Here is a 27946-nt window from a genome sequence, read left to right on the forward strand (position 1 = left end):
TATTTGACAACTTCAGGCCTTCGTTGGCTTTTGTTTCTAATTATCTGGCATGGCTGACTTTGCCACGTGACCAGGAACTGAATGTCAGACAGTAAAACATCATGGTCACACTAGTCGGTGATGATTTGATCATTCCCCAGCTGTCATTTCTCAGCTGACAAACGTGTGGGGCTTTATTCAGTCTGTTCCCACTTCTGCACAAAGAACTGGAGATGGGGCCTTTTGAATATTAATCTTGCACAATTGTGTGTTGGAGCTGACTTTGAAAGATGTTTTCAAACATGCATGGGTGATGTAGTTGAAACTTGAACTTCAATATATTATTTTTACTGCAACTTTCTTTAATTCTATATAGAACTCAGACTAATGAGTCATGTAATAGATGACCAAGTACTTAAGCAAAATGTGAAATGGTACAAGGTGGGGACATAAAGTAAGATATGTGACAAGCTGAACACATTTATTATACAAAAAGATATTGAAAATGAAGTAGTAACTACACAAGATATTAATCACTGACTCAATTCTAATAGCTTGAACTTTACTAAGCAACGGATTTTAATTTTGGGGTGGGAATTCTGTTTGGTAGCTTGGGTTATTTTTTGATTAAAAAGTATTTATGGCATATCTAGTCACCAACGCTGGAACATTTAAACTGTCCTGAGTAATATTTATAATAGGGCACTAAGGAATAGCCTCCTGATTTTACTAGATTAGTCACTAAATTTTGGAGCAGTAAGCACTAAAATTAATAGCAATACCGAAGAGTTGTCTACTTAACACTGCAAAGGCAATTTCTATGTCGAAGGCATTAGATACTTACCATTAACCCTCTGAAACCAATGGGCTTTGCACATGTAAATAGGTTTGACTTTCCAGGCTTAAATGACAGAGGCGGTGAAAGGCTGAGACAATCAAGTTACCAGTTTTTTGCTGAGATGGTATTTCCGCATCAGTATACCAAGAAAAGTGGTTTAGATTAACATCTGATTTGAATTACTGTGTGTTTTGAGACAGTCTCAGAACGTGCACGCAGGACAACTAGCATGGGAGAGCAAACTAAGTACCTTATGTTGAACCAGCAAGTCCCTCCAATGACTGAACAGTAAGTTACCAAGATGACTTACAATGTTTGGGAGCACAAGCACTGAATCCAAAGAATTAACCATCTTAGCATCTGCAGTGCATGGTTTTTGACTGCTGGGTCCAGACCAGACTTTGGGACTGTAAGACAGGGGGTCACATCTGTGCTATGTGGAGAATCGCTGCTGCAGAAGAAATTGAGAACTGCACACAGGATTCAGCCTACCTGAATATAGTGACCCCAAAGCAGGCAGCAGGGAAAAGTAGAAGGCTGGAGTAAGTTTTAAAGTCCATGCATAAAAATAAGCATTCCACTCAGGCACATGACCGTGCAGCACAAATGAAAGCTTAAATTAAAAATCAGTTCTGCAGCTTAGTTTTATGCATTTTGCTTGAAGTTATTTTTGTAAGGAAATACTACTAAAAGAATCATGGCTTTGAAAATGTGTTCACTCCAGTAGCTTACATCCTGAAATAATCAGTCTTCTTGCTCACCATCTGCAGCACTTCTTGCTAAAGTAAATAAAGCTGCAAGAACAACTGCTCAGATTAAACCTTTACATTTGTCAAATCACAATAGGCCATTTAGGACCTGATCCTGCTCAGCTGGAGATTCCCCTTTGCTCCAGTAGAATGCAGACCAAATTCCTAATCTACTCTTTCATGAAAATAGGATTCCTTCATAGTTAATCTCTTGTTCATTCATCAATCTTTACCATTTTATAAATTCACAGCAGCTTTTGAAACCTTTCACGCAATTCAAAAAGAAAAGCGGAATGTTTCAGCAGCAACTTGTAAAGAATAAACCAAGTTGCAGCTTGAAATCATCATATGTGCATCAGTAGTACAAAATTCATCTCATGCCATTTTTGATTCAGCAAAATGTATTATTTTTCTTCAGCAGCCTTGGTTACCTATGATTTCAGAGGCCTGCAGAAGTGAATTTTTTGGGAAAGTGTATTTTCCTAAACTTGCTCCAGCCTTCGTTTGAATGCATTAGTTGTTCATCTTTATGCAAACCACTGTCAGCAGAAAGCGTGACCCCAGCCATCATGACTCTGACTAAAGCAGGACATTCTGGATTCAATAGTTAAAAATGCTGTTTGCTTCAGCTCTGCTGCTCCACATCTCCAAAGAGAACAGCAGTGAAGTGCAAGTATTGAAGTCCTGTTCCAGCTGACAAAGAATTGTTAATTTCGCTGCTAGTACTAAGACAGTAATGAAGTAAAGATGACAAAGATCACAAAGCACCAGACTGCAAATCATTTGAATCATATTTTGAGTGGTGTATTATGGTAACATATAAATAACTAATTGCATAAAATTGCTTTAGTAGTTTCTAGATGGCAGCTTTAATTAAAAGCACCGGAGACATTTAGAAGTTTAGAAATAGATGGCATGTAATTTGCCCTTTTACCAACCATAAAATGGTAATTAACCAATTTGATTCACTTCTTCCTATTAAAAGTTTTATGAGAATCACAAGTTTCTTCTAAATACAATTTTTCTCCAGCTGAAGGTGGCATTCTCTTTTATCAGTCCTCACCAGTGGTTTTAGATGTTCATGTATAAACTCTTCAGAAGCTTAATTGGAAGTTTTCAATGTGAAATGATCATTTGCAAAGTTTTAAGCTGAGCAGAAAGTGTAAATATTCAGAAGAAGGTAGTATGTAGCTCTAGCTGTTGTTCACTGTTGTGTTCCGAAAAGGATTTGTTCCCAGGAAGCTTCTTAAAACTTGACTGTGGTCTATGACACGAGGCAGAAGGAACCTGTCTTAATTGGGAACTAGCTGTATTAATTTTAATCTGTATTTTCCAATTTAATTATAAATTCATCATGAGTTTAGCTCCATTAACAATGCAAGGCCAAGTTTCAAGAGTGAAAGTAAAGGTCAGATCTATAACATTCATATGTATCTTGAATTTATACCTATGGGAACTACACACAGAAGTGATCAGTTAACTTTCAAAGTGTTATTTGCATTTTTAATAGCATATGTATGCGCACTAAGATCTGTCAGGAGAAATAACCCTGTACCAAAATCACTCCTCAGAGCACATAATAGGAGAACAGTCAGCCTTCTACATACGCCATGGCTGTAACGAGCCCATCCAAGTATTATTTTGTGCAAAAGCTTCTGTCTTTTTCGTGATGGTGCTTCGTAGCCATGTGATCACACCAGCAGCACTCCATTGCTAAATGTTGGTTAACAGAATTAAAATGACAAAGCAAAGCAACACCTAAGAACGACCTTTCCCACTCAGAGTGAGCAGTGACAACTCTTACACCCAGAGCAAATCGTCACACATTGCGTACACGTGGTTCCTCTACTTCCTCAGTGATTAAACATCACACTGTACATCTGAAAAGGATTAAAATAAGCTCTTGGAGTACAGATTAGGTGAAGCATCACAGAAGATGTGATCAGGAACATTAATGAATCCATCTGTAATAGTGAATAAACTGGGGCAGCTGAGTCACAAACCTGTGTTTTGTTTTCTAATGGATGCCTTACACAGGGCATTTCTCAACATGTTTTAAACGCATAAGTAAGTTTTTCAAAAAGGCAAAGTCACATTATTTTAGTATATAGGAGTGAGCACAGGTCCACTGTGGAACATCTGTATGCTAGTACTTGAAGAAATTTAGCTCACTAGGTTAAGTTTATCATCCTTTATTTTATATATATATCTCTCTTTAGGCATTTATCATCTTTTGCTCAAATACTGAAGACATGGGCTTGTTTATACCACACTGGCATACGTACTTCCCCTGCAGATAGCCTGCCTTTCTGCCATAGCTGGAAAGTAAAATGTGTGTTGTTATTGCAAAAAGATCTTTGGTTTTCTTGTATAGGCAGTGTTTGAAATCCATTCAGCAACACAGCTGAGTAGCTTTGTTTCATTTTTGCATAATTTCTGACTTTTACATAATGGCTGGTTTGCAGCCAGCAGAGCCATCTGCTTGCAGGGAAATTGCGTAAAACAAGATGCACTTGCCCTGATGATGGATCCTGGCCTTGGTTATCCATGACATGGATCCGGCCCAGGTGAGCAGTACTGCTCCCTGCTGCTCGTGCAAAGGCAGGCCCCAAGGCACAGCAGCTGTGCTGTAGGTCCCACCCTCATCCGCTTTCTCACTTCAAAGCATGAGCTATGCTGAAAAGCAAAGCAAGTCTCAGCTCATCTTTCTGTGTCTGATATACCAACTCATACAGCTCCATAAGGCATTATCAGGAAGGCTGGAAACACCTCCAACAATCATAGCTGCATTCACACACCATCCATACCACTAAGGGTTTTTTTCCCCCCTTCCATCAGAAAGAGCCTTGAAGAGACTTCCAGGAAAGTTGTAAGAGTTAAGGGGCTGGATCTGAAGAGACCTTCCCACATCCAAGACGAAATCCTAACATGGTTTCCTAACAGCTTTTTCATTTTCTAATCCATTGGCATGCTTTAACTTTACCGTGCAGCACTGCTGAGAGCAGTGCAGAGCCCAGGAAGGATCTCAGGTATGCGGAGTGCCTCAGCAAGAGCAGAAGATACCCAAGAGCTCCCTCTGCTCTGCGGCCCCACGCTGTGGTAGAAGGAGGTGAACACAGCCCTTCTCATTTACACATATATGAACCAAAGATCAGGTCATGAAACCTGGGCCATCAGTCTGCCTGGTATGGGGGAAAGGCAAGCCCTTGTAACCTGCTGGCCCCTCTGTAGGGACTGCTGTTGATGTTATTCCTGCTCTCTGCTAGAAAAGCATCCATGGGTGAATTATTCTGGGGCTCTGCCATTGGGTGATAGCACTGTAAGAGGCAGCCCAAAGGCCAGACACGTTTTCCAGCTGCCAGATGCACATGTACCCAGGGGCCTGGAGGGACTGTCAGCCTCACAGATCTGTGTGATGCCCATCGCAGCTGCCTGGTCCTGCCTCTGTCCCCCACCTATTTCCCCACCGCCCTCAGCTACCACTGCTCCTATGTATATAAAGAGGTGAAATATCAGGAAGATGGACTAGGAGATGGGGGGAAAAGTTATTTTTTTCTTTTCTTTTCTTACATAATGGTGTATGGAATTGCTGCATGATATCCTTAGCTGGCAGACAGACAAGTATTTTGTAAACTCACAGAACATGCAGCCTTCAGTTGTGCTAAATGCAGGGGACAAAAATCAGGAACCATATAAGCCACTGTCCAAGCCATCTGTTCAAGCACTCTGCCTTTCATTTCTGTGTAACAGAACATAAATTCATTATTAAAATAGCTTGGCTGTGTGCAGCAGCTGCTATAATTGCAAGTTATGCAACTTTAAATGGGAAATTATGAAGTAGTTTAAAGCAAGAAATGGAGCAGGTTTACTATTTCACAAACCTAACATGAATAGAAGTGCTCTTCTAGCTATTTTCAACATTTCAGGAAAGAAAGATCCTACATACATTTCACACAACATAGAAGCATCTGACAAATATTGAATGCAGGGAGAAATGAGGAAAAAATATTGGACTGGGATAGACCAGGGTCAGGCATGGGTTGTGACACAGAGGCACCACACGCTGCTGGTGGGAGACAGCAAGCATTCTGTGCTCGTTTCCCCAGTGAAATACGGAAAATACGGAAATACAGAAGACTGTGAACTCTGCAGTGCCCTCGTGTTTGCTTCAGGGTCCATCTCTCCTTTGCAGTGTAGTGATGCTAGAGCTAACGCAGACCCTTACTGAAGCCACTCTTGTCATGAGACTGGTTCCAGTAGGTGACCCTGTGCTTTGGGCAACACCAACTGCAGTACATTCTGCAGCACAGGTATTCCTTCCACCTGGTATCAGAGCCCAATTTGTACCATTAGTTTGTATAGCCCCTGCACTGCAAAAGTCAATCTTGCTTTCTGTTGGTGCTTCCTCCCTGCTCAGATGCTCCAGGAAGTCACACAGTGCAGTAATACAAAAAAATTGCTTCTGCATGAGCATTAATAAAGTGGAAAATAAAGAAAAATCAAGTGCAAGGTAAGGTTTTCGAAAAGCTGATCTTGTCCTGCTCTGTGATGAAGGCCATGAAGCTGTTGAGCATAATTTTATGTTATATACATGACAAGAAAAGCATTTGCCGCTTTGTTCTGTTTCTTCCTTATATTTTCCTTCTTTCTGTGGATCAGAGACAGTCTGATGTCTGGATAAGATCTTTCCATATACAATTTGTATAAGCCTCGAAGAAGTAATAGGTAGAAAAAAACTGAGTCGTACTCATTTTAATCATTGGATTTTCAGAGCCTTAAGAGGAGAGGAAATATTTCTTTAATCTGGGAAATGTCAATGCTAACACTTTTTTTTCACCCTTTCCTTTCATCCAGGTATCACTATAGATAAGCATGGATTTATTTATTTCGTTGACGGTACCATGATTCGGAAAATTGATGAGAATGGCGTGATCACCACAATAATAGGTTCCAACGGCCTCACATCAACCCAGCCATTGAGCTGTGACTCTGGAATGGACATCACTCAGGTAGACACCTGGTTTCTTGTGTGTTTTGTCACTCTTCTACACATTGTGGAGACAGAGGGATTGGTTTCTTGTACGAGGATTATATATCAGAATTTGCCAGATGAATCAGGTAACTCTGAACTGCACAGTGTGGAGTGAATCTTTCATTCACATTATTATTTCAAGGTGTATTATATAAATGTATAAGGTGTATTACATAAATGCAAAGCTGTGTGTTTGATTTTATCCAGGAGTTTTCATGTGAGTGTGTAGAGAGTATATAATGAATATATACTGCTTTGGAAAGTTGCTAGCTAATTTTAGATACAGCCTCCTAGGAGTTTGTGGGATGTTTAGAGTACTTTCCTTTAGTCCAGTAATCAGATTGATTTGCTTGAACTGCTAAATGGAAAAAAATATATATTCTGTTGACATCTAAGTCTGTTTTAAATCATGGAAGAGCATTATTGTATGTAATTACAAAACAGCAGTAGTGTACTGAAGCTGCTGCCTTTCAGTGTGTTTCTCCAAGTGCTTTTCAGTTCTTTTCAGAGCAAAGAAATTGAACTAAAGCACACTTACCGTCTCTCTAGTTTACAGTAAAAAGGATATATAGATAGTCATGAAGAAACATAAATAGTGCTCCTGGCTAGTCAGTGAGCCACCCTTATAGACAGCACAAGGAAGGAATTGGCCTTTACCAATAAATACTTGAATTAATCACTTTCAAAATGGGGAAAAACAGTACTTGAAGAAAACTTGAGGCATTCATGTAGCATACAGCGGGTACATTGCGGACTGTGAAAGCTAATAACCGGCATCTTGTTGAGTTTGCATTTCGTTTTCTCCCTGCCCTTCCCTCAGTCTTTCACAATTACAAAATCACAGCTAAAATATACTGCATAACAGTGGTATGAACTTGCTCCTAAATTCTGAATAGAGTTTGAATTACAGCAGTAAAAACATACATGTGGAATATGGAGTCAATGCCTTGGATAATTTTTATTGAATTTCACAAGGACAAACAATGGAATATAGTGCTAACATCACCTGAGGATTGTATTACTAGGGTCAAAACTGAAGATAGTGTCCTTGTTCCACTTTACATGTCACTAAGCATTTGAAAATGCAGGGCAGGGAAATGATAGATATACCTTCTTATTCTCTCTGGTTCAGTAGATATGTAGCTTTTCCATGTAAAGCAGAACAACAGGGTCAGTTGAGTTAGCTGTGCTAAGCCCAAGCTTAAACTAGCCTAGTAGTTGTCTTAAGGACATGTTGCTTCTGGGCACCTTGACTTCTGCTCCGGCACCTCGTCTTGTAGGATAGCCAGTCCTGCAGATGATGAGCAGGAACCCACTGAAGCAACCAGTATTCCACAGCTGGAGGCACTGACTCTCCGCTCCATTGCTGCAGACCTGCTGGCAGGAGCCATGCTTCATGGAACTTATTGCTGCCTGAAGCACGTTTGCTTGCTTCTTGGATACACATAACAAATGCCTGGGGCATCCGTAACCAGTTTAGAGATCTCGGAGGGACATGGAATGGAGCCAGGTGCATTGTCTGCTCCCTGCCTCCTCCTTGTGATACACGTCTAAGTCTGTACACATAACTGCTTTTTTGGTCGTATAGTTTGCGAGTGTGTATTTATGTGCAAATTTTTGCTCATTTCCCTCATTTTGCTCAGTAACAAAATGTCTCACTAAATCTGCAATGCAATGCTTCGTGTAGATGGTTTTGTATTCCTTTTTAAAAAATACAAGCACCCTTTAGCAAATTACTTTCAACAGGGGGTCTGGCAAATATGGGGATAAAATGGCTTTGTTTTTAACATGAAAATGAAGTTGAAAAGGTAAAACTCTTCAGGTTGAAATCAAACATATCAAAGTTGTAAATAGCTCTGTCCCCTAAAATCTTGTTTTATGGTGGGCTGGCTACTTGCTGGAAACAGATTTAGTTTACCTTAGTCCACGATACAGGCCTAATGCCATAGAGAGAAAGAGAAAAAACATCTGCAAAATCATTGATAAGAAGATGCATGTCACAAAGCAAGTTCTTCTTCGTAGTGCTTTTTGGGCATGGGCATTCAGCTGGGATAGTGTCTTCTTCCCATAGAAGCAGAAGGGCACTCCTTTCTCCATGAACAAGCCTTATGCTTCCATTTCACAGCACCTACAGGTTTCTATTGCAGCAAATTTCTGAAAAGTTTGCGAAGGCTTCAGCATTCTGGGAAATCGAGATGCTTTCTTATCACAGACAGTGAGATAATCTTCAGATAAATTGAGAATGCATGTCAGTAAATATTCAAAACAACAAAATAAATGATGGCATATTAAATCAGCCATTAAATTAAACCTAAAAAGCAGCAAAGTAAGCTGTAGTAATAATTGCTGTCTAATTCTCTGTTACTGGTAGGTGAACTAACATTGCTAGCAATCTGCAGCATAGATGTACATGTTGCTTAAGGAAGCATTTCTTGTTTGGAACATTTATTCTGTGGATTCCTAAGAGATTCATCTTATTGAAGTTTTTTGCAAAATCCAGAATTTTGAGTATTTTCACATATCTTGTAAAGCATAGTCACTAAATGAATACCTGGAATGCGTGTTCTGAAAAGTAGCTCTATCAAATTTGCTTGATCGGGTGTTGTTTTTTTTTTTTCAAAATTGTTGCTGATAACTAGAAAACTGAGAAATAATCACACCCCGTTGAAGTAAAGCATGTTAATCTGAAATTATATCTAAGAAAATAAGGGATATTTTCACTTAGTCAAAATAATTTTGTGTCCTTGCAAGACCACTGAGTTTATTCCAGCTTGGCATCAACAGTAATGAAAAATGAATTTGGCCATCTTCAGTTAGATAGTTTTTTGGCTAAATTACAAGTGGCATTTACAGCAAGAGAGTGTGGGTTGCTCACAAATTGTGTGTTTAGAGGGACTTACGAAATAGGCAAATAAAATCAATTCTCAAAGCTAAATTTGCTCTGACAATAAAATCAACAACTTGCTCAAAATCAATGTATCTTGATTTACTGAAATACTAAAATGTACTCTTGAAGTAAACACACAGAATAACTGCCTGTTGTGAAAACTACTATAAATTACATGCTTTCACTTTAAGGCATTCACTTTAATATATGAGTTGATTATGAAAGTGTTTAATCATTTATTTCAATATCAGGTTTGACAGAAACACATCTTTCTAATCACTCTGTGTTTGTTATTCAGTGCTTTCTTGTTCTTAAGAGAGAATTTTGTATTCATAACAGATAGGGGTGGGGGTAAGGACAGCTGGGGTTGAAAAGATGATGTGTTGTGGCAAATCAGCTACCCAGCTTTGACTAATTGCTTTGATCTCATACTTCACTCTGAGGGTGTTAATCTGAATTTAGAAGAAATAGGACGTTAGGTTGAGGTATTTATATGGTATTCTGGTCTCCTCAGTACTGTTTCTGCGTGTACAAAGCTAGCTAGAGTGACTTCTCAGCGCAGTGCAAGTTCATTTGTTAATGAGAAGCCCATTTAAAGAAAGCTGCCTGTCATAACCAGATCTGTGAACATGCTTTCCACATTATATGTACTCAGCGCTCACCATGGGTGCCAAAATTTTGGTGGTTACCTACATTAAGGTCAGCTATCTGGTATCTTGCTTTGTAGAGCTCGTCGTCCTTTTTGTAAATGCTGACCCCAGAACTCTGAATATTGCCACATGAACAAGGGCTAAGCTTTTAAGGTAAAACATTTTTCGAGAATATCAAAAAGAGCTGCTAGTATTCCTTCAGTCCGCGAGTGTAAATATTCACCTCACTAAGATACGGCGAATCAGAATCTTTGGCTGATTTCCAACAAATTTGCAGAGGAAAATTGCCTTCATAGCTATTAAATTCCTACAAGTCCCATACAAAACATTAATCCAGTTACGGGAGAAAGACCTGAAGTGCCCTTTCAAAAGGAAATATTGCAGCACGGACTTTCTTTTATTAAACTCTAGAGAATCCACTCAGGATCTAATAAATGCCCCATTCACGGGAAGAGCTTCGTTTGGTGCTTGGATTTTATTGAACTCCCAAGTCAGGCAGCCATGAGACACAAGTCCTTAGGAAACTGGACTTCATTAGATCCAGCGTTCCTAGATGTTATACTGACATGGTGGGAGGTTTTATGTCAAAGGAAACGTATTTCAGCTCAGGTTGAGCAATAAGCTTTCATTCTCTTCTGCCTCCATTGCTTTGGTGAGAGCCAAGGAGGGAATTAGCAGATATTTCTACCACCTTGCAATTTCACTCCCTATCTTTCCTCCCATGAGAAATATGTGGGCTGAATTTCCACCACTCTGAACCTCGAGTCATTTATATTTTTGCAGTTAGTGTTTGGGAACAGCATAAACCAATCTTGAGCACATTCCCGGCGAATGAAGAGACTAAACGTTCGCAAGGAAACAGAAAATGAATCCCAGGAGCTTTCTCTTAGCCTGAAACCATGGCCTTGTTCTCAAGCTGATGTCAGTCCCAGCAGGCATGAGTCTGTGCCAAAGCAATAGCTCTGGCCTGATTGATGGTGTTAATAACTGTCACTGCTGTGTTGCAAAATGAAAGGTCTGGTTTGAAGACTTTTTCTTGACATTTGCACTTCATCAGCTTTTGTTCAGCAGTTCTCCGTGTGAGGGAACCATCTATATTGTGTTGCTTCGCATAAACTTCAGTGACACTGCAAAATGTTTTGCTCCCTCATAAAAATGTGTCAGTGTTACTTATGTAGGCAATTTGCTTGCATAGGTCAAATTAAAAGGCACATTTCTAGAACAAGGTTTAAAGGGGAGTGACTAGACAGGGACCCACACGTGGCACAAGTGCCACATCCTGGGCAGCCTACCTTGAACAAATGATGTGTAGGAGAGAGGAGAGAGCAGTAATTCTGCTGAAGACCTGTATGAAAAAGTAAAGAATGCTGAAAAGCAGGAGCAAAATCACTTTAAAATGTAGTTTATTTCTCAAAAATGCAAACGCTGACATTGCTTCCACAGTCACACATGCTGCAGGCATTCCCCACCAGCATCTGCACAGGCACGGTACGCTTCAGTGGCATTGTGGATGCCTTTTGAGCAGAACAAAAAGCTCCCAGGACACGGTGACCTCAGCTGAGTGCAGTGATGAGGGGCTGCTCATTGGAGCAAGCAGCCTGAACAGGACTTTCCCTGAGTGCACTGGAAGCAGGAAAGGAAAATACAAAGACAAAACCATGATCTGATGAGCGGGTGAGAAGCAGAGGGAGCAAGCTACCAGCATGAAAGCCAAATGGATTCCAGGCTGAATGCTTTCAAGCCAGGGTGAGAGTAGGACAGCACAAACGACCTACAGGATTACGAAGAGCCCATTAATTAATTAGTATTGCAGGCTGGAGGAAGACATACTGTCCCTGTAGGTGTTTCTCTATAAACACGACAGTATAAACTGCACTCTTATAAAAGCAGAAAGCACAGAATGCTCTCTTGCTGCCTTGTTTTAGTGGTAGGTGTTTAATACTGTTACTCTGTTAAAGAGCTACCTGCCGTCAAAAAGCAATGGCTTGGTTCTCCCTATAGCAAAGCTACTCCTGCTCTTGATCTGCTTTTAGACCTCTACCTCTGCGAGGCTTTTGATACGCTCTTCTAGTCAAGTGTAATTAATGCACCTAAAATATACAAATTCTCTGTGCTGTCCATTTTGGTGCTTTGCAGAAGTACGTATTATATGTATGCTTGAGGTCACTGAAATTAAAGCTCACAAAATGATGATTTACAGGATCTTTCATTCTTATTTGTGGTCTTCCTTTACAGGAGATGTTCAGAGCTTTCTTTGTTTTGTTGGGTTTTTTTCTGATTTTTGATGTATGAATTAGTCCAGAAAAGCTGATAGTAGTCCAGGAAAGCCCTCCCTCAAATAATTCGTCCCTGTAACCAGAAACCTATACAAAATAATTCCAGTCATAATCATGTTTGCAAGGAAAAGACTTTGCTAGTATACGTATTTTGAAGCAAAACCAAGCTGAAAGCCTCTTAAAAAAGGGATCTTCAGGTAGAAGATAAAATAATATTTTCCTGGGGGTAGAGGAGAGGTTAAGTGGCCTCTCTTTAACAGGAACTGAGAAAAAGGAGGCTCATAGGATTAAGACCTCAGGTCGAAAAGAATCTGTGAGAGCTCATGAATCAAACTTGTAGGTGTATAATGTGATTTTTAGAATATCAAACAGAGAGCAGGATGGTTTCATCACACCTAATTTATATTCTAATCAAATTATTCTATCACTGGATTTGAAATATTACTCATAGAAGTGAGATGTGGTGAAGAAACGCTCCAATTTCTTCCTTAAAGTCCCAAGTGCTCTTTTTCTATTGGTCACCTGCAAAACAGCAATCTATTTCAATTACCTGCCATAAATAATGCATTACTACTGAGTAAAAATACTATGTACATTTTAATCAGCTTTCAGCACCTGCAGCCTTTTCCTTGGCTGCGGAGGCAGGAGGCACTGGACGCTTCATGTGACCCATGGTGAAGGGGAGTCGTGGCAGAGTGCTTTCATGGCTTTTACCTTACTTTTTGCTAGAGACAGATTGAGACAGATTTAATTATTTTTTTTTTTTCCCCCTAATGAGAGACTTGAAAAAGTAAGTAATGTCTACAAGATGTGGGTGCTGGCGCGAAGGTAGTGTCTCAGTGCTATGGTGGTGCTCTCAGATGCTAGCAGGGCTGGCCAGCATTGAGGACCTCCTGTTGCACTTTCCCAAGCAACTGATGTCTCTGGTTGCCACGTGTTTTAGTCCTTATGCACAAGTCATCTTTGATTATATCTCCTGTTTAAAGATGGTTTCAGTGCGACCGAATACGGCGATATTTATGGCAGGGGTGTCGGCAGTGCTGAACTGCACTGCTGCAAATTTGTGGCACGGCTTTGTCAGGTTGGTGAGAGCCTGCAGTGGGTTGAGTTATATTGATGACTATATCTGAGTTTTTCATCTGTTAAGGAGACGTAGTGAACAAAATATATGCATGAAGAATAAATTTATACTTACTATATACTATAAATGCATATGTAAATATTTCCATTTGCAAGTATGTATATATGGCCTTTATATACCCTGCAGAGCTCCCATAATTGTTCAGATATTGTAAAGCAGTCCCTGTCAACCTGGAGTTACCTGGAGGAAATGTGACTGTTGATGCAGAAGCAAGCCAAGTAGGCAGTGTCCCTCCTTTATTTTAATCCAGTTGTTCATCCACACTCACTGATAATAAGGACCATGTATGATTTATGAAATTAGTGCTTGGATGGAGTTGGTTACTGTTTCCACCGTTTCTTAGGATTGTCAGGGCTGGTAATGTGTGTGTGTTGCTCTCCTCCTCTCACCAGCCAGCCAATACAATCTGTGGAGTCAAAAGCACAAATTTTGCGTGTTGTAAAAAGTGAGTTACTTCAGTTGGATCTGTCTTTACTGCCTCTATTCCAAGTATTTCAGGTTGCCCAGCATATTCCGCTTTGAGCATCTGGAAACACTGCACAGTGCTAGGGTGAGAGAGACCAAGTCTGGAGCTTCTGTATAGGAGAACATGGAAGGCAGAGGTCACCAGGGATGATGGTGTGCTTCCTGCAGTGATGTATCACACCCTGCTGGTCTTTGAGATCTTGGTCTTTCCATAGCAGATCAGAAGAAAGCATATTGAAATTAAAAGAATAATACCAATGCATAAGTGATGGGGAAGTGGGGTGGGGGGAGGAATGGGTATTCAGTTCTATTGTTGGCTCACTGAAATTTGTGGTGGCAAACCGTTGCATTTGGAACTATAATAAGCAAATGTGAGAATGGTTGTGTGACTGAAAGCGTTGCACCAACGTAACCACTGGGAGGAGGCTCAGAAAAGCTAGCACGGTGATACTTCTGGTGTGCAAATTGCTCCAGGTGCTAAGAGGAACCTGGAAGTCTGTAGATTGTGTCAAAACAATGCTGTAATAATAACTGCTTACAAAGGGCAGGGCTTTGAAGCATGTCAGCATGAGGAAACTCTAGAGAGTGTTTCACTGCTATCTCATACTTCTTGGGTCTCACTGCTAGTTATAAACAAGGACTGGAAAGGTTTTAGCACCAGGAATTGTTGCTTTGGAGAAATTAGTGATATCTCCAGTATTACTGTTAGGACTGAGTTATTATTACAGGCTGCTGAAGTCAAATGAAAGCAGGCTGTGGCAGCCTCAGGAGTAAAATGGCAGGAGCTGCAGCTGGGGATGGCAGCAAGGAGTGCCTGATTTCGCCTCTTCATGATACTGGTTTTGCTTTGGCATTTTTTCTACCATTGTTCCTCATGAGCAAAAATGAGAACAGACACTGTGTCAGTGCAGGAAAAAAAAAATGCAGATGTCAAGACAGAAACCGGTTGTACCCATTTGTAGCCTGCCATACAGAGGTTATGTTTATGGCTGTGAATTATTAAGTTTGTGACACAGAGAAATGCAAACAGAATGACAGAGAGCGCCATTTTATGCAGTATGTTACTCTGACAATAATACACACATTTACAAACAAATTAGCTAAAAATGTCTGAAGGACATTCGGCTTATACAAACTGGGCCTCATCTCCTGCTGATAGGTTCCTTTGGGATGGGTATGGCATGCAAAATGATACACTGCCTTGGAGGATAAATTTATGAAGTTAAGCAATGTAGGTCACATTGCAGGAAAATCATAAATGTCTGAACATCACTCAATAGCCATTCAATCAACTGCTCAAAGCAAAATGGAAAACTGAACAGCATGTAGCTGTCTCTGGTGAAAACTGGAGAAAGTCATGATATGATGTAAAACCCTCTAGGTCTTCCATCCATATGTATTTCTTTCTTTCTATTATACTTGCCAGTTCAGTTAGATTTCTGTGTCCACGTCAGTGGAAACAACAAAGCCAATGTCTTTGGTGGTTAGTGTGAACAATAATAAGAGCACTGAATTGTTCATGAAAGATACATCAAAAATAGAGAGAATTGGAAGACGTCAATGGTTGAAACTTGGTGTAAGCAGCCCAATCCTAAACCAGAAACAACCACAGTTGTTTCACTGTGTTTGCATGCTCTTATACAGAAGGACATTTAATCTAGTCTGTTCATTCCAGTGTTTCTGGATTTTGTTTTAATAAAGAAAAGCAGAAGTTTCAAAAGGCAGTTTCAGTTCTAGACCTAGCACCATGTAGAGATTTCTGTTGCTTTCTAGGTCGAGAAATTCCTGAGAGCCTGAGATCCAGAGATCCAAAACTTTGCTAGAGATATCAAGAACCATTCTGAAAACATCTTGAATTTCACTTGAGAGCATTTAGTCCTAACATTTATTTCTGTATGCTTTTCTGGCATGATCTGATAATGCATATCCAAATATGCATCACAGCAGTAACAAATACCTTCAGTTGACAAAATCAGTGCCTGCTTATAGTGTCAAGCAAGGTTCAAAGACTCTGATGGGTTTTCTTGTGAGTACCCACTGAATGTAAATAATACTCTCACATAAGGATTTCTGCGAGGAGTCAAGTTTGAGTTAGATTCATGATTTATTTTCAGACACTCTAAGTGAAGAGTCTCAAATTCCTCCTCTCAGAGGCACCGGCCTGCTTGAAATACTCTGTAATTCCTTCTGGGTGTTTAACGAAGTATTTTCTTCCTAACCTGTATAAACCATGGATGCTATGTTTAAACAGACTTAAATGGCTTAGGAATCTAAGTCTCATTGATCTTCATAGTCAATGGGCTTATGTGTTTCTAGATAATATTCTGTCTGTTATTAAATAAAGACAGTGTGAAACCTGTCCCCATAGAAATCAACTTTCCTATTGATTTAGTCAACCCAAGATTCCTCATGCAGTCTTTGAAGTTGTCAAGTAGGAAAAAAAAGATCATAAAAAAGAAATTGTGGAACGAGAAGGGAGCTGGAAAGAGAGAGAACAGTGGAGCTTGCAGCAAGCAAAGCGGAGAGGAGTGTTGAAGGCTGGTGGTGTGGGCCTTCGCGCTGCGCTCCTCTGCTGCACCCTCACCCACTGGAAATTACCGAGGGTAGGGGCAGGCTGGGGGAAGCATGCCCACACCGTGATCCCAGGGAATCAGAGTCTCAGAGCTCCGAGCTGCTTCTGTCAATGTGCCACAGCTGCTTGCCTAGCCTAGAGCAGCAAACAGCGGTCGTTAGGCTGCTAAGCTCATTTATTTGGATTTTGCACTGGGGAACGATGAATGCATAGAGAGCAACGTTTGTGAAGTTTAGAGCAGGGACCGCTACAGCTGAACTGCATAATTCTGAATTTTGTAGTAGGCAGCGTCAGGAGCATGGGAAACAAAGGCTGGTTCTGAGTGGGAGGAAGCTGTAATCCCACCATGCCAAGTGCTCCCTGTGTCAGGCTGCGTGAGCAAAGCTCTGTCTCTGTGCCATTAAGGAAGGAGATACGCTGACAGTGTCAGTGTCAACAAAAGAGAGAGCCCAGAAGTGAGAGCAAACTGTCAGAAAATGATGAAAAAAATATCAGTGCTTGTCAACTGTGAGGAAATAGAGAGGAATATATATAGTGAGACATCGTGTAGAAAGTTCAGGGAAGCAGAACCAGGCTCCTCCAGCCTTGTAAGCTGTGTTCACCTCTAGAGCCCCACCTAAGCAAGTCCTTTCTCTGAGCCTTTGTACGCAGGGAAGGAGGAGAAGGAAGGGGTTCAGCAGGAGGAGGAAAATACTGTTCCACATAGCAGTGGGGTGCATCATGGCTGTGCTGGAAGCAACGTCTGAAGTGAGTGTGGAGAGAAAGAGATGAGAGAATGAGGTTAGCAGCAAAAGAGAAATATAGAGTGCGGTCTGCAAATGCATATCGTAGAGCAGAATAAAGACAAAGCAAGCATAAATAGAAATGCTTGAGGCTGAGCAGTACCGATAGGAAGTAATCCATCAGTCAGGACTATCAGAAACAATTGGTATGAATCTTATGCTACTACATGCAATTGAATCAAAACATACAATCAGTGCATGGCAAGAAATCAAAGCAACTGTGAAGATTTTCTATGGATTTATGCAGTTTCTTTTAACCCACGATAAATTAAACTTACCCCAGTGAAATTTACCCCTGCACCTCAAACATTTAAGCTCTTGAAATCTGCTTCTGTGGACAAGGATAAGTTTTTCCCTCATTACTTTTCTTGCTTTGATATGAACAGCAAAACGTGTTTGATTTGATTTCTGTAAAGTAACACCAAAAATGCCACGGCTGTAAAGTGTTGTGCAAAATGTGCAGAATGTTTTGGTCGTGTGGTCAAAACAAAAAGTAAAATGGTATTCTTTGCTAACACTGATGTGTGTCCGTGTGTGTCTCTGTGTGTTTAAGAGGTGTGGGTGATTACTCTGGTGTGAGTGCTACTTTGCAAAAAACTCACAATATTTACTTAGTTCCAGTGTTTGTTGCACAAAAGATATTTGGTTTTCACAACCAGATAGATAGGTAGGCAGATGGTTATACAGCCACATGCATATTGTTGCAAGAAAGAAAATATACCAACCATTCAAGCCTGAGAGCTATTTAACTACCTAAATGTAGATCTCCCCATGAAAATGTATTTAAGTTGAAACTGTCTCAGTGCATTTTGTATTTTCCAGAACACTTGACATGAAAAAAACCTGTTAGAAAGTCAGGCCAGTGGGTTTTAATTTTGCACTTCTCAAACCAGACATTGATTATTACCTATAGCTGGAGCCTTATGTTGACAGTTAAATGCTGGATTCCAGGAGAAGCTGACATGCTAATACTTACATGCAAAAGGTCTCATTGCTCAAGGGTTCACTTGTTTCCACAGTGATTTCCACTGCATATGCTTAGTCTCCAGTGAACCAAACCAAGATTGTCACCTGAAAATTTCTATGTGTGAAGTAAGGTATTGACTGCTGCTGAACAAATCTTATCTTTTTGCTTATAATGGGATAATCTGCAAAGTCATTTCTGTGCACTGCTTAAAAATAAAAACCCATCAAGTATAAGCAAACACACTTGGCAGTTGGCTCAATTTTTAATTATAATAAAAATATACATCTATAGGAGAGGACTCTGCAGATGAAGTGCTGCTTCAGATTAAAAAGTATATTAACTGACTTAATATTCTAACCCTAACTGAGTGTTTGTCTGGAAAAACTTTTTAATAGGCATAGTCATATCAGATGAGAATTGAAGTGCTTCTCTGTAATATGTTTATTGGCTTTGAACGCAGCACAACTGATGGTTTGGTCACAGAAACCTGCCAGAGGGCAGCTTGCTTTCAAAGAAAAGAAACAACCGGTGACTTTTCAAGGTAACAGTGAACCTGAGGGTGCACTTACACTTCAGCTTAAGCTGATTGAGGTGATTAATTTTCAGCCAGACACGATTCCTGAACCCACACGCCACAGGAGCAGGGAAAGCTCAGCGCTGCTGTGAGGACTGCAGGGGCAGATGAGGAGTGAGCAGCAGCCCCAGCTCACACTCCTTTAATGCCATGAAGCCACATGCTGACCAGAGCAATACAGATTTCTTTCCAAATCTGAAATTCTTCTTTGGATTCAGAACATTCTGCATTTTGCATTTGTTCGTACGTTTGATTGCTTTTAATTGGTCTACATGGCCTTTTTTTCCCCTCCGGCAGCAAATGGCAGCTGTTTTTTTGCTGCAGTCTCTAGACAGGTACATGCTAGCTTTAATATTTTGCCTGGAATTAGACCATTAATACATCCACAACTGCTTTAAACCCAGGAATGAGTGCAGTCATCCTTCTGCGAGCTTTGCAGAGAGCTAGCTGGCAGGTCAGGTTTAGTAGCCAGAACTGTTTAGATGTCCTCAATTTAAATTTGATCTATTTTTACCATAATGCAGCTAGATTTGCAGAAGCAATCAGTATGAAAGCAGTGCGCTTGCAGATAATGGCAGCTCTTAAGATCCAGCTTCTTCTTAGGTTTTAGGCACCTTGCTGCAAGTGAAATGGACATTTCCATAAAGCTTATTCTACCTCAATAAACAAAACCAGCCTCAAATCAACCAGAGAAGAAGTTGTTTTGGTCCAGATCAGACGCTGTTTATCTGCAAGACACCAGACATACCTTCACAGTGGGAGGAATTCAATTTATTCACTGAGGCGAAGACAATGTGGCTGGTCTTTGAAGGCAAACCAGGTATTAAGATATGGCAGGTGCTATGCGTAGCTGTTATGGCAAAAGTAGGGAGTTTCAACCCAAAGTTTTTCCCACTAATAATCTAGTTACAGTTAATCACAGATTATTTTTACAGCAGAGAGATCTGTGAAGGGGGCGTTGAGGTGTCTGCCATTGCAAATAATCCATTCGGTTTGACAGAGCAATCAAATGTTCTGCATTGAAAGCACACGGCAGAATGTTTCTTCCCAAGTTTCCCACAGCCAGCCTTGTAGAGGTTTGCATGTGCCAGAAGTTTTGTTCGGGTTCCATCGAGCTCTCAGCTGAAGCGAAGAAGGCATGCGCGAGCAGCTCAGTGTGCAGCAGCCCATACGTGTTGGGTGGGACACACAATTCAGCACCTTTATGGGAGGAATCTGCTTCCAACTGTCTCACCACAGTTATCGTCATTTGGAGGGATTCTGCCACTTGGTTCAGGAGAGATCTTGAACCTAGCAGCATTAGTTTTAATGCCAGTTATTATGTTGTCTAGTAAAATGGACTGGGCACGAGGAGGAGTTCGATTACTCCGTGAGCCTTCATAATGGTGTGGTGCACCGCGTAACCACGCTGGGTGAGACACAGGAGCCGCAGTGCCCTCGCTTTATTAAAACATCAATTATCAAACCAGCAGTGTGCCTCTGGAAATGAGATTATCTGGAAGTACCAATGCTTGCGAAAGGCAGAAGCTGGCCTTCAGCCTGGTGCCTGAGCTGACCCTGGGTGAGCAGGTGGCCTGTGATGGCCACACACTCCACCATATGTTATTCTGCAGTGCTGAGCATTGTATCATCATCTGTGGGCTCTGCATTCATAGATCTTTTAATTAGCACAGTGGAAAAATGAACAAAAGCAGTACATGAAATAGGGGAAGCTTCTGTGCCTATAAAACCATTGCATTTTAGTTTGGCATTTATTCTCTTCTGATGACTGAAATATTTAGTCCATAGAAATTTCACTCAGATAAAAGCAGCCATCTCTTCACAAAGGATAACAAGCAAAGCATCTTGAGATAAAAATAGTCTGTCTTGCAATCTCTGCAACTCAGTTGTTCTGTGACCTTTCCATAGACAAGCTGCAAACTAAATCCTCCACCAGCCTTTAACTGGGGAGAAGCACCGGTGTCCTCAGCTGCTCATTCCCAGACTAGAACTGTTGCACTGGCTGCAGAGCATTCTCTGTAGGAGGAATTTGAAGCTCTTGCAAGAACACACTGTGTCAGCAGCCTCCATACCAGCTGTCTTGCAGGGTGACAGGCTGCCCCACCTCCAGCTGGGAACATGCTGAACTCCTCCAGGTCCTGATGCAATGGGCATCAAGTCCGTGAGGTCATTCTTCTAGCATCTTCTCCAATTCTGTTTGGAAACTTTGCTTGGTTGATACCTTGACTTTCATGGCGAAAGGCAAAAAGCTCACCTTAACTATGACAAATTTACTTACTCCATGACAGAAATACTGAATTCACAAACTAAAATCATTATAAGTAATAATGGCTGAGCTACTGTATTGTGTGAAGTCTGATATATCGGTGCATTATTACATTACAAAGAATTAATGAGCTTATATATTTTATGGCACATAAGTCTTATTAACATTTCTGGCTTAGTAAATAAATTGTGGCAATGTGCCATGCTCTTCTACCGTGTCATTTTCCTTTTGTGCTAACGGTCAATTAAAGTGTTAGGACATTGACAACCTCTAACTTTCTCACTCTGCCAGTGTTGAGTGCAACCTTGAAACAATAACATTCAGACCTGGAGAATTTTCTGGCTGATGTTGCATGACACAAAGTATATGCTTTTATTTGCATGAATGCATAGGTATAATAAAGTTCCGCCCTTAATGGACTTCTGCAAATACCTTTCAGGGGTTGCTAAATTACTTTTGAAATCAAATTTAGTTCCACATTGGTGCTGGATCTCACAAAAAGGGTATGCTTATATTAAAGTGTTCTGACAAAAGCAATTGAAGGTACATCCTAGCACAGCAGCAGTGGGTAAATCCCCTTGATGACACGGTCCTCAGAGATGGTTGACCAAAACTGCTTTATGTCTTAATTGTTTTTTTGAACCTGCCCTCCCCTTGGTTTGGTTTCACAGGTGCGGTTAGAGTGGCCAACAGACCTGACAGTGAACCCGCTGGACAACTCGCTGTACGTCCTGGACAACAACATTGTCCTGCAGATCTCTGAGAGCAGACGTGTGCGCATCATCGCAGGACGCCCCATTCACTGCCAGGTGCCCGGCATCGACCACTTCATCGTCAGCAAGGTGGCCATCCACTCCACCCTGGAGTCGGCCCGGGCCATCGCAGTGTCCCACAGCGGGATACTCTACATTGCTGAGACTGATGAAAGAAAGATCAACCGCATACAACAGGTCACAACCAACGGCGAGATCTCCGTAATCGCCGGAGCCCCGTCAGATTGTGACTGCAAGATTGATCCTAACTGTGACTGTTTCTCAGGTAAGGCAACGCTATCCTGTACTTTCCTGTTGCTGCACTGTCAGGACCCTCTGGCATAGCTGCAGGTTAGCAAAGTGACAGGGGTAACAGGCTGGTTCAACTTGGAAAGCAGAAAGCCTTATCAGTAGCTCCGCATGAATTTGTTTAATCCATTGGGTGCAGAGTCATGAGTCTTCCAGCTGGCACTGGAAGAGCCTCTGAGTGGGCACAGATTTTCCTGTTTCGATACAGAGATTACACATCATTCAAAATGAGTTCTAAGTATGGTTTTTTATGTCAGCTTTGCTCGTGCTGAAGATGTTAGCAGCCCCTGTGCAGATTGCACCTGAATGCTCCTGGATGTGGAAGCCCTTTTTGCCAAGGAGAGTATAAAAATGTTCCACATCCTGTGAAAAATGCTATCTCACGCCTTCTTGTTGTGCGTTTTTTTTTGCACATAAACCTATCTCATGATGGAACTAAAGAGAATGTTCCCTTACACAGAGGAAGGCAGTATACTGTCATCTTGCCATCTCCAAGAACCACTTTGCTCAGCTCTGTAATGCTATCATAATTCATAAGCCGCCCATTTCGAGTGAAAGGTTAATGACTGACAAGAAAACATAAAGTATGTCAAGAAGGAGAGGAAAAAAAATGTAAATGGTCTTCCAGAGGGGGTGAGTTCCTGACCCATTATGGATAATCAAAATCTCATGAGCTTTGCCACATGCTGCCAGCTTCGGGTATAGCTCTGTCGTACCAGTGCTAAATAGCATCCTGACCGGGGTTCCGTTTGAGGGAACCTACCCTCAGCACACACACAGAAAAATATTGTGGCAAAGCTAATGATTGTGCCAGTGCTGGGCTGGTGAAAGGCAGGCACAGGTTGGCAGAGACCAGCTCATTTGTCCGTTTCCAAGGCAGCAAAGGAAAGGATATGCTCAAATTCTCCATCAAATTGTATTTCTGAGTCAGGAGAAAGGGAGCAATAGTAACAGTAATGTGCTGCTCTCTAAGAGTGAGGCTTAATATGCTTCCTTTCCAGTTACACAAAATCCTGTTCATCTGAAGTCATTTAGATACTCAGGTATACAGCCCATGATCATGAAAACATCCTCTTTGAATCTTAAAATGCATCGTATTTATAAGTACTAAGTACAATTACGATTGATATAGGAGGAGGTATATTTTCAAGGCCTTTACAATTACAATTGATATAGGAGGAGGTATATTTTCAAGGCCTTTTTTGGCTGTTAATCTCACTTAGTTTCCCATAATGTTGAGATTTTAGTAAGTACAATCTAATCTTTGCTTCACTTAATTACTTTGAATTACTGATTTTTATGTGCTCTTTGTTTTATTCATACCACAGTTCTACTTGGACCACATATCAGCGTACGAGAAGCAGGAAATGAAACTTCACCTGTCGTTAACATTTTTTCTTTCATGTTTCACTACGTGATACTTCCCTGAGTATCAGGGCTTTGGAGTTAGTAAAAATGGTGTAAATTGGATAATTTGTCTTCCAGTTTGTCTTTACTGCACTGATCCAGAATTGCACCAGCTTTAGATAATGGAGGTTTAATGAATTGGAAGCAGATAGTCTCCTATTGACATATAAATGCTGAGAAGAAGCAGTACGTCAGGCTTTGAGGTTCAGCTTAAATGCAGACGTTGCAGATTACTAACATTACCATTTATCTCCCAGGTGATGGTGGATATGCCAAAGATGCAAAGCTGAAAGCACCTTCCTCCCTAGCAGTCTCTCCTGATGACACGCTGTACGTAGCAGACCTTGGCAACGTTCGCATCCGCGCCATCAGCCGAAACAAGGCTCACCTCAGTGACACGAACATGTACGAGATTGCGTCACCGGCAGACCAAGAGCTGTATCAGTTCACCATCAATGGCACCCACCTGCACACCCTGAACCTCATCACGAGGGACTATATTTACAACTTCACCTACAGCGGAGAAGGGGATGTTGTCACCATTACCAGCAGCAATGGGAATTCGGTGCACATCCGCAGAGACACGAGCGGCTTGCCCCTGTGGGTCGTGGTGCCGGGCGGCCAGGTATACTGGCTGACAATAAGCAGCAATGGTGTTCTGAAAAGGGTTTATGCCCAAGGCTACAACCTGGCTCTGATGACATATCCCGGAAACACAGGACTTCTAGCAACCAAAAGTGATGAAAATGGATGGACAACTGTGTATGAGTAAGTCCATGACGTTAAATTTCTGACGTAAGGAGCCCTGTTTTAAACAAGCGTTAAATTTTTTTTGATTCTAGTAATTTCCAAAGACAAAGCTATTGTACAAGCTCTTACAAACGGTAAAACGTTTCTTAAGTGTCAAATGTAAATGTACACAGTGCCCATTACATGTAAAAAAACTGCCTGGAACTACACATCATTGATACCATATTAGTGTGAATCTCTGTTTCTCTAATTGCAAATATGGTTTTGGAATTTTTGGTAACTATAAAAGTAGAGGCCAGTTGTGATGTGAATCACAGATTTGCAAAAACCCTGAGTAAGACAAAATGGGAAAAATTAACATACTCATAGGAGCAAGGAGTGTTACAAAAGAAATTGAGAATCTTGATGGAAGGAACATTCAAATGCAAGAATGGACTTGTCTCCATTGTTAGGGGAAGAGGATATGTAATTAAATATATATATATATATATAATAGGAAAAAGAATAGGAATGGCCTTATAAGGAAGGCTTTGAAACATTTGACAGGACTCATAAAGAGCAAGGCAAGCAAGTAAAGATATGGTCAGAATGTTAGAGTCTGGTCCCTGGGAGAGAACAACCCGAGAGAAAAGCAATGTTTGATTTGTAAAGAGGTGTGATATATCAGAATTTCTCATTATTTATAATTAATTGTCATAATTCCTGTTTGAGAACATGGCAACTGACTGATGGAAATCATGTGTCAACACTGCACTACTAGTTCAAAGTTCTTCAAGGAAAATCATGCCTGCTTTCTGTAGGGCATAGGAGTCCATTGTCAAAAAGGAAAATGAAAAGCCATCCAGGTGAGATATGAACAGAAATTAAGCTACTGCATAAGTCACCTGGAAAGACAGCTGAGTCACCATCATTATAGGTTTTCTAGAATTATTTTCTATTAAACTGCAAGTAGGATAAAAGCAGGGGAAACTGCTGCCTAGAGCGTGGGATTTGTTGTTGAAGTGGATATTTTTCCATTTTGCCCTCAATTATTCTACTAAAAACAGAATAAATGATAGAGTTGCTCTGGGTATAAACAATTAGGGCAATTTTCGATGATATTCAGAACAAAACCATACGGAGCTTCCCTGATTCGGTTCTCATTATCTGGCATCTAGCGATAGAAGTTGCAAGTTTCATGCAAAAGCATGAGGCCGGTGCTTGCTGTCTGGTGCAGTTTAAACACTGATCTAAGAGTGATATCTCTTCTATACTGAAGTGAATTAAAATATGTGCTTCTTTGAAAGAAGAGGGATTCATTGAAATTCCTAACAGAGGATGGGATGAATTCCGGTGGTGGACAGATGACACTTTCAAAAAGCTTTCACAGTAGCTCCAAGTCATGTCTGCTGCTTCCTAAAATGCTGAACACTATGCATTGTTTCAGGGCCTTTATTGTTCAAGCATGTTAGAGGGGATTATGTGTAGTCCTGTGTTTCTCAGTGGCTTTGATATTGCTACTCCTACTCTGTCCCACTGACATCGGCTGAAAGCCTTTTCAGACAATTGCTGCTCATGCCTGTTGTCCTCTGGCAAGTAGTTTGTAATGCAGGACTCAGAAAGATTTCTTTTTAAAGGACTTAGCCTGCTTTCAAGGTCCTCCCACTTATGTAGCACTGATTTCCTCACCCAGAGATACGTGAAGGGACAGTGTCCACACTGATGCTTCCAGTCGTACAGACTGTATGTTTGTGCACTTCTGCCAAGTCTAGATCTGCCAGTAGAATTAACAGAGTTACAGATCTAACATTACAAAAATAACAGCAATATTAAATGGTGAAGTCATATTGTTAATATTTGTTGTTCAGACCAATATTTTAAGCCATCTTCATAATATGTTACAACTTTCTGAGTGGCTGAGATGCCATGTCAGAGGGACAACTGATATAATCAATGATATTCCGAATGTAGATGCGTTTTCAGAAGCTGATTTTCCTTTTCACTATAAATAGCTCATGGTAGATGATGGTCCTTAGTCATAGATAAACATAGTGTTGGAGGTTAGAGAATTAACATACAAGCAACTTTCCAGTTGCCTGCAATTAACTTTTCTGTTTAAGCTAGATTTTCATTTACATCCAAAAGTTCAATCCATGTCACCATCAAGCTGAAATAGGAATGAGTTTGTTTAACAACACATATCACACATACTTGGGAATATGAGCAAAGATAATGAACTGTTCAGAACACGTACCTGTGTGTCAGATTCACTCAGAGGAAGATTATTAAGAGGTAGAAAACCATCTACAAAAGTACTTGTCATCCATCTAGTCTAATCTGATAGAATGGAAGCACTGAAAGAGCTCTTGCATAAAATTATGTACTAATGTACAATTTCAGTCATATAGGGTTTTTTCCTAATATTATATTATTAAAGCCCTAAAAGAGAAGGGGGGCCACTGTGCCTCTATTAAATCAAGGGCAAGAAAACATCTGCAAGAAACAGCCCTCTCTGAAAAAATTAATTAGACTGCTTTCCCTTTGAAATGGTATAACTCTTAACTGTGCTACACATAGAAATGCAAATAGATTGTGAAGCTCTATCCCCAAGTGTGCTTTTCTAATATTGGTGAGCACTTCCTCATGTGAGTCCTGAAATCAGTGCAATTATTTGCATGATTAAATGGTCACCAGAATGATTAACAGTGCAATAACTGGGCACCAAATTAACATTAAGAAATACGTAATGATTCTGCCCCTACTAGTATGGGTAGGACATTGCTCTGCAAGAACTGAGACCAAGTATGCTGTTATTCATCATGTGAAAGGTGGCAAAACCTGTCCTCAGAGGGCTGGGTTTCTTGAAGCAATCTGGAATACAAAAGCCCTTTAGATAGTCACACTGTGAAACCATTATGGAGACACTGACCTTGAAGTCAGCTGCACCATCTAGTTGAGTTAGGGTACACGGGCAGGTGCTCTACAGCCTCATGTTAGTTGTTCAATGCCAAGTCTGGTCTGCTATCCAGTCCCATTTTCAGCTACACAGAAATTTCTGTACCTCTTCATCAGCAGCATCCAGCAGCAAAACCAGTCCTTTGCAGAGGTGGATCCTGATTCCCATGCGCAAGTATATTCCAACAAGCTGGCTGCATTTATCCCGTAAAAATGTATCCTTTGAGGATTTTTGTGTAGTAAAGTAGAAAATCCAAATAACTTAGCAAGCTCTCATATCTATTTGATCAAGTAGTAAATGAAATATAGTTGCCCAGTGTTTGTGAAGTTTTCTAATGATGAAGAGGAGTGATCTTAATCTGTTTTAATCACAGAGAGTGGCACTCAGTCCATTGGCACAGAACCAACATCAGGGTGAGATGTAAGGAAGTCATACAAAGTGTGTTAGGGCAGTAAGAGGTGAAAGAGAGAGAGATTATATTGTATTTAACATTTAATGAATTTACTTGTCAAAAAATACAAGATGCTTGCCGAGTTCTTTTTCCAGTGTTCCATTTGAGAAGAAGAGCTGCTCTATTTTCTTTTTCATATTGAATGGAAAAGGGGATTCCTGATT

The 27946-nt window shown here is 40.7% G+C and overlaps 1 protein-coding gene across 1 annotated transcript in view; it reads left to right on the forward strand.

Annotated features, from left to right (window-relative positions):
* The window catches only part of TENM1 (teneurin transmembrane protein 1), a 268505-nt gene that overhangs the window by 220653 nt on the left and 19906 nt on the right, over positions 1–27946 (forward strand). The window contains 3 exon segments of the mRNA XM_031554696.1: positions 6421–6575; positions 21850–22216; positions 23904–24414. Of these exon segments, the coding sequence (XP_031410556.1) occupies positions 6421–6575; positions 21850–22216; positions 23904–24414 (1033 nt within the window).

This window comes from Meleagris gallopavo, chromosome 9 (genome assembly GCF_000146605.3).
Source record: "Meleagris gallopavo isolate NT-WF06-2002-E0010 breed Aviagen turkey brand Nicholas breeding stock chromosome 9, Turkey_5.1, whole genome shotgun sequence".
NCBI classification, from domain to species: Eukaryota; Metazoa; Chordata; class Aves; order Galliformes; family Phasianidae; genus Meleagris; species Meleagris gallopavo.